The sequence below is a fragment of the Salvelinus sp. IW2-2015 genome, linkage group LG1, assembly GCF_002910315.2.
Source record: "Salvelinus sp. IW2-2015 linkage group LG1, ASM291031v2, whole genome shotgun sequence".
Lineage (NCBI taxonomy): Eukaryota > Metazoa > Chordata > Actinopteri > Salmoniformes > Salmonidae > Salvelinus > Salvelinus sp. IW2-2015.
The window spans coordinates 3,279,464-3,290,425 of NC_036838.1; the positions used below are offsets into that span (position 1 = coordinate 3,279,464).

The 10,962-nt window shown below is 47.9% G+C and overlaps 1 protein-coding gene across 1 annotated transcript in view; it reads left to right on the forward strand.

Annotated features, from left to right (window-relative positions):
• Nucleotides 1-10,962, forward strand: part of LOC111969415 (trinucleotide repeat-containing gene 6C protein) — an 82,844-nt gene that overhangs the window by 48,630 nt on the left and 23,252 nt on the right. The window contains 8 exon segments of the mRNA XM_070445392.1: nt 3-13; nt 337-546; nt 1,116-1,363; nt 3,315-3,373; nt 6,934-7,092; nt 7,443-7,500; nt 10,189-10,329; nt 10,502-10,621. Coding sequence (XP_070301493.1) covers nt 3-13; nt 337-546; nt 1,116-1,363; nt 3,315-3,373; nt 6,934-7,092; nt 7,443-7,500; nt 10,189-10,329; nt 10,502-10,621 — 1,006 coding nt within the window.

A 10,962-nucleotide genomic window follows, 5' to 3' on the forward strand; every position in this document is an offset into this window, starting at 1 on the left:
AGGGTGCCATTTGGTACAAAACAATACTGCCTCTGATTAACATGTAACAACTTGGCRCACTGTTTTACGAGGAAAAGCCKGAGYATTGAGAGTAGAARGGGGTGTAGGACAAGTGAATGAATGGAAGCTAGCACACACTGTTCCTCAGTAGTTTTATGGTTACATTTTCATCAGTAATGGAACCAGTTAGTTGGCAGTAAAACTAGACTGCCAGACTGCAATTGCTAACAATATGTCAGATCACTGTTTGCTGGTCTTGTAAGTGAAAATACTTGCAATAGTGTTGCGCACACAACTTTAAAGCAWACATTATAAATATGTCCTCTCCTCTCCCAGGCTGGGGGGAGCTGCCCAGTGTCCAGCAGCCCAAGCCAGAGCCGGCATGGGGGGAGCCCGCTGGCCCCTCTCCTGCAGTGGACAACGGCACCTCTGCCTGGGGCAAACCCCCTGGTGTTCCTGGAGGCTGGGGCGATGGGGGGCACGAGCCCAATGGACCCTACAGGAGGGGAAACAACGGACCCTCTGGACCTGCACCCTGCAAGCCAGGTTAGGACCACACGCCGTTGGTATACGAACATGGTCAACACTCATCTTATCAGTAAACAACAACAAAAATAATACTGTATGTGTTTGTATGCTTTTCTAGATGTCTTGAATAACATTGTGTCACTAGAGGTTTCCCTGGTTGCATGCTTTGATCAATTTGGCAGTTCTTGTTTGTGCTTTTTAAATAACTGTTTAAGAAGGCAAGCAAGAAATGAAGGGACTTGTGTGACAATACTGGCACCAAGTGGTTGCATTGCCAATTGCACGCAAAGGAGTTGCCCTTGATCTTTYCAAGCAGTCAAAACTCAAATCAAAGTGTATTGGTCCCATGCACATAGTACAGTTAAATTCTTGCTTGTCAACGTGCTATGGTTAGACTCCAAAGACTGCAGTATATTGGTTCAGCAGAAACACAGATACTAATAACCTTGAGACTATTGTTTGGCACTGCAGTCAGGTGTCAGATTTCAGTGAACTAGCTATATTACAAGAAGGCACTTACTAAATAATCTTTAATTAGTATTCAACTCCACAACATTCACATTTACCCTGCACTGCTCCTCTTCCAGCCCTCAAATCTATGCAAGACGGTTGGGGAGGTGGGAGGGAGGAGGAGATGGGCATGTCTTCTGGCCAATGGGATGCTGATGCCGGAGACATGTGGAACAGCCCCGCCTCCCAGGAGAACAGCACCTCCTGTAACTCGTGGGGCCAGCCACCCAAGAAGGGCCCGCCCAAGGGCAAGATGGGCAACCAGCCAGACGAAGCCTGGATCATGAACCGTCTCATCAAGCAGCTCACTGACATGGGTTTCCCGGTATGAATGTGATACATTTTGCAATGTCAGAATCAGACCTGGTTTCAAATACTATTTGATATATTTCAATAACTTTTGCTCCAGCCTCCTGTGACTATGATATGAGATGGTTGATGGCGGCGAGACTCCGACGCCATGGGGTTGCGAGGACCGGGGCAGGTGGGCTTGATTGTGGGGCGGATCAGCGCACGCAGGAGGGTGAGGGATGCGAGATGTACGCATTGCTCCCTGCGGGGGACCTCTCTATGACCAATTTTCCACAGGGCGGGGTACAGTGGCCATAACGGAGGAGTCCCTAGGGGAGTTGGTGAGGTCGGCGGGGAGGTCTGGGGGCCATCACGGGTACACGCGGTGATACTCGGCTAGCGACCGGAGGCACCAAGTCAAATGTGGGTACAGTTTTGTTTGAATGATTTTTCCATTAACCAGCAAGTTCAGAGTCAAGCACAGTATTTGAAATTGTTTTGAAATTGTTTCAGAATCCTGTATTTTAATGTATGTACAGTTGAAGTCGGAAGTTTACATACACTTAGGTGAGTCATATTAAAACTAGTTTTTCAACCCACTTCAACTGTATTGTTACCAAACTATCAGTTTTGGCAAGTAGTTTAGACATCTACTCTTGTGCATGGACACAAGTCATTTTTCTAACAATTGTTTACAGACACGTGAATTATAAGTGAAATAACCATTCACAATTCCAGTGGGTCAGAAGTTTACATACACTAAGTTGCATTGTGCCATTAAACAGCTGGAAAAGTCCAAAAAATTATGTCATCGGCTTTTAGAAGCTTCTGATAGGCTAATTGGCATCATTGAGTCAATTGGAGGTGTACTGTGGATTAGTGCCACCTTCAACCGAGTGCCTCTTGCTTGACATCGCACGAGTTCTTGAATTTCCCAAGTGTTCTTTGGGCATTCCAAACCGCCTAAGGTACCACGTTCATCGTACAAACAATTAGTACGCAAGTATAAACACCTGAGAGCATGCAGCACATCATACCGCTCAGGAACGAGACCGTTTCGTCTCCTAGAGACATGAACGTACTTGGACTGCGAAAAGTGCAAAATCAATCCCAGAACAACAGCGAAAGGACTTGTGAAGAATAGCTGGAGCGAAAACGGGTACAAAGAATTCTAATATCCACCAGCTTAAAACGAGTCCTTATATCGACATAACCTGAAAGGCCCGCTCATCAAGGAAGAGGCCACTGCTCCAACAAGCCATAAAAAAGCCAGACTACGGTTTTGCAACTGCACATGGGGGACAAGATTGTACTTTTTGGAGAGAATGTCCTCTGGTCTGATGAAACAAAAATAAACTGTTTGGCCATAAGACCATTGTTATGTTTGGAGGAAAAGGGGGAGGCTGCAACTGAAGACCACTATCCCAAACCGGAACACGGGGTGGCAGCATCATTTTGTGGGGGTGCTTTGCTGCAGGAGGGACTAGTGCATTTCACAAAATAGATGACTTCTCATGAGAAGAAAAAGTGAGCAACATCTCAAGACATCAGTCAGTGGTCGCAAATGGTCTTCCAAATGGATAATGACCAAAGCATACTTCCAAAGTTGTGGCAAAATGGTTAAGGACAACAAAGTCAAGTATTGGAATGGCCATCACAAAGCCCGACCTCAATCCTATAGAAAAATTTGTGGGCAGATCTGAAAAAGCGTGTGTGAGCAAGGAGGCCTACAAACCTGACTTAGTTTACACCAGCTCTGTCGGGAGAATGGGCCAAAATTCACCCAACTTATTGTTGGAAGGCTACCCAAAACGTTTGACCCAAGTTAAACAATTGAAAGGCCAATGCTACCAAAATACTAATTGAGTGTATGTACACTTCCTACTTCAACTGTATTCAAGCATGTGTATTGCAGTGTTTGTTGTATAGCTTGAGGTGTCACTGACTTCGGGTTCTATGTCTCATGTTCGTCATTGATGTTACAGAGGGATCCTGCTGAGGAGGCTCTGAAGAGCAACAACATGAACCGCTGGACCAGCCATGAGTAGGTGTTCTCCCTCTTGTGATCTTTTCTGGGTGTGTGTATTTCTGGATGTTTGTTGTGGGGTTTGTTATCTCTACATGTTGTGTGTATCTCTGACTGTGTTGGTGCTGTTATCTCTGACTGTGTGTGTGTACTCTACTTTGGTTCATACGATTGTGTGTGTGATCTCGCTGTGTGTGTGTGTATTCTCTGACTTGTGTGTTGTGTATCTCTGGTGTGGTGTATCTCTGACTTGTGGGTGTGTATCTCTACGTTGTATCGCTGATGTGTGTGTTGTATCTCTGACTTGTACCGTTAGTGTATGTGATCTCTGTTGCTGTGTGTGTGTATCTGCTGACTGTGTGTGTGTATCTGCTGGACTGTGTGTGTGTATCTCCTGACTGTGTGTGGTGTATCTCTGACTGTTGTGGTGTAGCTTGTATCTGGTGAATGTTGTGTGTGTGATGTAGTGTGTGTGTGCATCTTGACTGTTGTGTGTGTGATCTGTGTGTGTGTGTGGGTGTGTCTGGACTTTGTGTGTGTTGTGTGTCTCTGAACTGGTGTGTGTGTGTGTGTGTCTGACTGTGATGCATGTGTGTGTGTGTGTGTCTGACTTGTGTGTGTCGTGCTGTGGAATGTGTCTGCTGATGGTGTGTCGCTGTGTGTGTCTGACTGTGTGTGTTGATGTGTGTGTGTGATCTCGGTCTGACTGTGTGTGTGTTTTCTGACATGTGTGTGTGTGTGTGTGCTAGCTGCGTCGTCGCCGTCGTCATATGGTTGTGTGTGTGTGTGTCTGACTGTGTGTGTGTGTGTCTGACTGTGTGTGTGTGTTGATGTGGATGTGTGCTGCTGATGTGTGGTGTGTGTGTGTCTGACTGTGGTTGTGTCTGCTGTGTGACAATGTGTCTGACTGTTTGGTCGCTCGTGTGTGTTTGTGGTTGACTTGTTGTGTGTTGTGTTGTGGCTGACTGTGTGTGTGTTGAGTGTGTACTACTGTGTGTTGGTCTGACTGGCTGTGTGTGTGTGTGGTGTGTGGCTGACTGTCGCATGTGTGGTGTGTGGGTCTGACCATGGTGTGTGTGTGATATCGGGATTGAAGTGTGATTCAGCATACGGAAAAAGAGAGACATTGCTGTGTGTGTCTGACTGTGTCCAACGTCGACTTGTGTGCTGTGTGTGTCTGACTGTGTGTATCTGACTGTGGTTGTGTGTGTCGACTGTCACAAAAACTGTGTCTTGACTGGTACCCGCTAACCCTCAACCGCCCCTAACCCCATTGTGTGTGCTTTGTGTCTGGCTGTGTCTGCGTGTGTGTCCTGACTGTGTGTTGTCTGACTGTTTAGACGTCCAAGATACCGATGCAATGCGCCGTGAGGGACGACTTGGAACGTGTGTCGATGTCTGACTGTGTGTGTGTCTGACTGTGTACCGAAACGCGGATGTGTGGTGTGCTGACGGTGTCTGCTGTGTGTTGTGCTTGTGTGGTGTCTGACTGACTGTTGTGTGTGAAGCATAAACCCATCATGACTGCCCATCTGACCAGTCGTGTACTGACTGACTTGTAGCGTGCGATGTGTGTGTTGTCGACTCGCACTGTGGTGCCGCTTGTGTGCTAGGGCCATGTACCGCTTCAGCAACGTCAAACTGAGTTAAAAGCCAAGTGTGTCTGACCGTGTGTGGTGGTCCCTTTAAGCAGCACCACACAATACAGGCTTGTGCAATGTCTGGACTGTGTGTGTTGTGTGTGGTGTTCTGACTGTGTGTGTGTGTTGCCAATGTGTTGTGTGTGTGTGTCTGACTGTGTGTCTGTGGTGTGTTGCGTGTGTCTGACTGTGTGATCTGTGATCTGACTGCTGTGGTGTGTATTCTGGACTGTATGTGTGGGTGTGTGTGTGTGTGTGTGTGTTGACTGTGTGACACTGTCCATGTGTGTGTCTGACTGTGTGTGTGTCTGTGTCTGACTGCTGGTGTGCGTCCATGTGTGTGTCCAGTCTGACTGTTGTAGGGTTGTGTGTCGTGTCTGACTGTGGCTGGTGCTGACTGTGTGTTGTGTGTGTGTGTCTGACTGTAGTGTGTGTGACGACGAAAAGATGTGAAAACCAAAGCAAAATAAACAGAGGGGTACTGACTGTGTAGTGCTTTTTTCTGAAGACTCTGACTCTGTGTCTCGCGGTGTTCTGAGACCGACTCACAATGTGTGAAATGAATGTTCGTACTCTGAACTCCTGGTTGGGGCTGACGTCTCGTGTGAACGGCTGACTCGTGTCTGGGGTCTGACTCTATGTGGGTTCTACTCTGTGTCCGTCTGACTCATGGGGTGCAGGATATTCTGACTAGAGCCTGTGTGTGTTGGTCTGAACTTCTGTGTGCTCGGGTACGTAACACGGCTGTAGTGTGGTCATGGACGGTGTCCGAGAAAGAAGACGAGCAAGGGTGCCACTACACAAAAAATCAGCGAATGACAAGGGAGTAAAGCAGCAATATTGTGTGTGTGAAACCTTGGAAGAATAAAATATCCCACTGTGTGGGGTTCTGCACTGCTGAACCGCTGTGGGGGTCTGACTGATTTTGTGTGTGGGGGTCTGACTGTGCAGGCAGACCCTGTTGTGAGGCAAGCACGCAAATTCTGGGGTGGACTGACTGTGACTGTGGGACCCGGGGGGTCTGAGCTGGTGGTGTGGGGGTCTGGCTGTAGTGTGTGTCGTGTGGGATAACTGACTGTGTGTGTGTGTGCTGTGGTCTGACTGTAGTCCTGTGTCTGACAAAGGGAGAGCAAGCAAACAATTGTGTGAGGGGACTGACTGTAGTTGGTAGTTAGTTGTAGTAGGTCTGTGTGTGTGTGGAAATTGCTGACTGTGTGTGTGTGTGTGTGTCTGACTGGACTTGAGTGGGTCTGACTGGGCTGTTGTGGTGGGGTCCTGACGGCTGTGTTGTGCGGTACTGACTGGCTGCGGAAGACAGGCAATCTAGCTGTGTGGGTCCTCTGACTGTGTGTGGTGTGGTGCTGCACTGCTGATGTTTTCCATATGATAGAGCCCAATGCAGCAGCCCTGTGTTTGTGGGGGTCTGCTGACTGAGTGAAACTAAAGAAGCAAGCGAAGAAATGTTGTTGGTACATGAGTGCTGACTGATCTACGGACCTAAAAGACATCCATGTAGTTGGGTGGCTCCTGTATGAATAGACAATTTGTGGTGGGGCGGTCTGAGCTGTGTGTCGCTGGGGGTCTGACTGAGCGAGTACAACGCGACACTAACACAATAACAGGGCCGAAGCAAAACGGATAGGGATGTAATGGGAACTATTGAGAGAATGAACAAACGTGATGGGTTGCTGCACTGTGTCGGTGGGCTGATGTAGGGGGGTCTGACTGGGTGGGGTTGCTGTTGGTTTCGTAAGGGTACTGACCTGATGTGTGTGTGTTCGAGTTGAGGTCTGTACTGTGTGTGGGCTGGAGCTGCTGTAGTGTGTGTGTGTGTGGATCTGACTGTCGATGTGTGTGTTGGGTTCTGACTGTCATGTCGTGCGTATGTGTGTATGAACGTATTGCCATATTTAGTCTGACACTTTCTCCTCTCCCAAGGCGACGTGTTGTGGGAGAAGAAACTCGAATGGCACAAGGCGGACGGTCTGATGGGCATGGCAGACTACCAACAACGGCGATGAACAACCCGCGGGTTGCCGTCCCCAGGCCCTCTCCAAAGACCCTCCTCGGACCGCAGCCCATTCCTAGGACAGCAAGGTACTATAATGAAATGCCAACTGAGCATTATCCAGGAATCGGATCCGCAGTTCTGTCCATGACAATCCAGAAAGGCTAAGCTCACGTGAAAAGGCATGTCGATTACGAAGGATAAACCACACACAACACCACCTGCCAAATTGAAAATTGAAATGGTGAAAATTATACCAAGAGGTCTTCTTGCAGGTTCTTTTTCCAGTCCCACCTTTTACTTATTACCTAGAGGGTGTGGAGATTATGAGAAGTTGTAACTCCTTTGTCAAAACGTTTGCCATTAAAAAAAAAGATGCACTTAAAACTGAAATATTTATTGACGTGTCTGGATTCTTCCCCTCCTCCCTGTATCACAGGACGGGCGGTCTTCAGATGACGCCCCCCCCTCAAACCGATTTCACATGCCGTTCTCCCGTCGGCATGAAGCTCCCTTGGTTTAACAAACCTGACAGCCTAGCGGCTGGGCCCTGGGGCTCCCCGGGCTCAAGCATGCAAAACTTAAACAACAGACTAGGTAAGGGGTGAAAGGCCATGCGCTGCACCTGTAAGAGGACAAGGATAGGATCGAAAGTCTCGTAATGAGGTAGTCCTTCCTGCGATTACTGTTAAGACGTTAGGTTCAGATCCCGTCATGGACACTACATACACACAAATAATTTAGCAAAAAAAATAAACCGCTCTTCTCGACTGTCAACTGCGTTTATTTCAGCAAAACTTAACGTGTAAAATAATTTGGATGAACATAACAAGATCAACAGACGAGACATAAACGTGCAGTAGCGATGTGTGAAACCAGCAGCATACCAAGTACAATGCCATTAATTCCAATGCACGCCCTATGGACTGGCAACCAGATTGTATAGCCGAGTTCTTGCGTGAGATGTTACCCCACTCTTCCACCAAGCAGGCTACCTGAAGTCCCGAAGACATTTCGTGAGAGAGTGGGTAAAATGGCCCAAAAACCTCTCCACCCTCCGAGTCTTAGAACAAAGGTCCAGCATGTGGCTTCAATAGGATTGAGATCCGGGCTCTTGCGCTGGCCATGCCAGAGAACACAGAAATCGTACCAGCACAGAACGAGACTACATAGGGCCCGAGCGTGGACAATCTGGTAGATGTGTTCTGCGAGGGGTCATGTCAGGGATGAAGGCGTACAGGAAGGTATCACATGAGGAAGAGAGGATGTCCGTTCCCTGTAAACACAAGCGCTAGAATTTGCCATGCAATGAACAATTCAAGTCCGCCTATATGCCTGTGACACCGCCCCAGACCATGAACGGAGACCCGCTCCACTCTCTAAATCGATCCTGCTTCAAGTACAGGCCCTCAGTGATAACTCTCATTCCTTCGACGATAACCGTGAATCCGGACCACTAACCCCTAGGTGTGACAACAACCGTGACTCATCACGTAAGAGCACTTATTTGCCGACTCTTGCTAGACTGTCAGAGCCATGGAGACGTATGTTGGACGATTGAGTGGAGGTTTGTGTCACCCGTATCCATGGAACAGGTGACGTTTAATGGCCGTGGAGGAGTCGGGAATCGCCGATTCGTTGCGTGAGACCTGGCTCTACACACACCGGAAGCCTAGGCCGAGAGGCCCTACCAGTTCGCACCACGTGTCTCCTCGAGGGCCTATTGCGGACCGTCAGTACTGGAACCAGCATGATCGAGGGATCGGCACTAGACTGTAGCTGTAAATACACATGTGATGAACGTCGGGGCAGTTAGTTGAGTTTGCGGCGCATCCAGACCCGTCCGTCCGACAGGTCTGATGTAATTCGGATGATGAGAGACGATATGTACCGCCATCCATGTGCAGGTGTCTGCCCACATGCGCAGGACAATCACGCATGAATACTGTCGCATGTTCCTGTAGCGCGATGTCTTAGCATCTCACAGTAACGGACATTGCAATTTATTGCCCTGGCCACATCTGCAGTCCTCATGCCTCCTTGCACACATTTCTAAGCCGCATGTTACCATGCAATGAGCAGGGACCCTGGGCATCTTTATTTTGGTGTTTTTCAGTCAGTAGAAAGGGGCTGCATGTAAGGTTCCTACAGTTTCTCATAACTGTGACCAACTTGCCTACCGTTCTCAAGCGCTGTCAAGTGTTCTTAAGGACCGTATCCAACAAGAGTGCATTGTTCCCATGAATTATTTTATAAGGTCTTACAGATTGACACCAAAGACATGGAAAACAGTGAATTAAACACCACTTTTACAATGAAGAATCTGTGAAGGATTATTTGTGATTTTCCGGAGATTATCTATTGAACAGAACAGACGAGGTCCTGAACAAAGGGCTTTTTGCTGGAGTTTAAGGCCTATTCACAACCACACACACACCCACAAACACATTTACTGTAGATAAGTATACAGTAGCACCCACCCACAGATACACATTATGCTTACATGACAATCTCACTCACACACGAACGAACCCATTSCCAGGAGCTGGAGAATATAGGGGCCTCCAGAAAACACTTCGGATGTAGTTGAGAATTCCATTCAGCTTGCCACCACTCTGTCTCAAGTGTCGGTAACCTTGCATGGAGAGCCCATTGATATTGAATAGAAAATAAGAGTCCTTGAAAGCCCAACAAAGCACTGTAACTCTGTCATAACAGTATTGAATTGAACAACTTCTTGCCTGACACTGAACAAAATTCTCTTTACCCGACTTGTGTCCCATTTTCCTTTTATTGGCKTATTGCGGGAGGCATTTAAACAGCACTATCATTTAATCACGATCACCATTTAATCCAACTGAATGCACTCCAAATGTGCCAGCTTCTCCAGTATTGGTAAGTGGTTCGATAAGGTAGACCTTAGGTTTTSAACTATTTTCTTTCAAATGGACCCTGGATGATTTTGAAAGTGGTGGAGTAATCAGCTGATCACTACTGTAGTGTCTTTATTTGTGGTTTCTCTGAGACTGTGAGCAAATACCAGAGTTGGGTATTGTGAGGGACATCCTATTCATCGGCTGTCTGTAGGGAATGAGTGATTGCCATGTCGACTCTTATTGACATTTAGTCATTTCCTCTCTCTCGTGTGTGTGTGTGTGTGTGTGTGTGTGTGTGTGTGTGTGTAGATGCAGAGTGGAATGTTGGGCAGTAGTGGAGCAGCACTATCCCGGGCCATGCAGCAGCCTCCTCCTCAGCCGTCAGTGCCGCCTCTCGGCTCCTCCCAGCCTAGTCTACGCGCTCAAGTGCCTCAGTTTCTCACCCCTCAGGTACACACATACACTATACCTCAGCCAAGTTTCTCTCCGTACACACACCACCTTGTTTTCTGTCCCCCAGCRCCAGGCTCTCCTCATGACTCCTTTACTCTGTTTGAAGATATTTTGAGGTGTTCTGACCAACTCTAATCTCCTCTCTCTGTCTCCTTGTCCTCCCCTCCAGGTTCAAGCACAGCTCTTGCAGTTTGCTGCAAAAAACATTGGTCTGAACCCTGCACTTTTAACCTCACCAATAAACCCTCAACAAATGACCCTGTTGTACCAACTTCAGCAACTGCAAATGGTGAGTGAAAGCCAAAGTCCCCTGACTGCATTAGAAACGGGGTTCGTACTAATCGAACCAGACAGGATGGGCCGATCTGCATTAGAAACAGGGTTCGTACTAACCGTTACTAACCGAACCAGACAGGAGGGTCCGATCTGCATTAGAAACAGGAGTTCGTACTAACACTGAACCAGACAGGATGACGGGCCAGTCCATTAGAAACAGGGGTTCGTACTAACCGAACCCCGACACGGGATTGGCCTCGTCTGCGCTTGACGGTTGCTGTGCTGCGGACTGTCGTACTAACTGTCAACAGCAATAGTATCTACTCGATCTGCTAGAAACAGATCTCTCTCTGT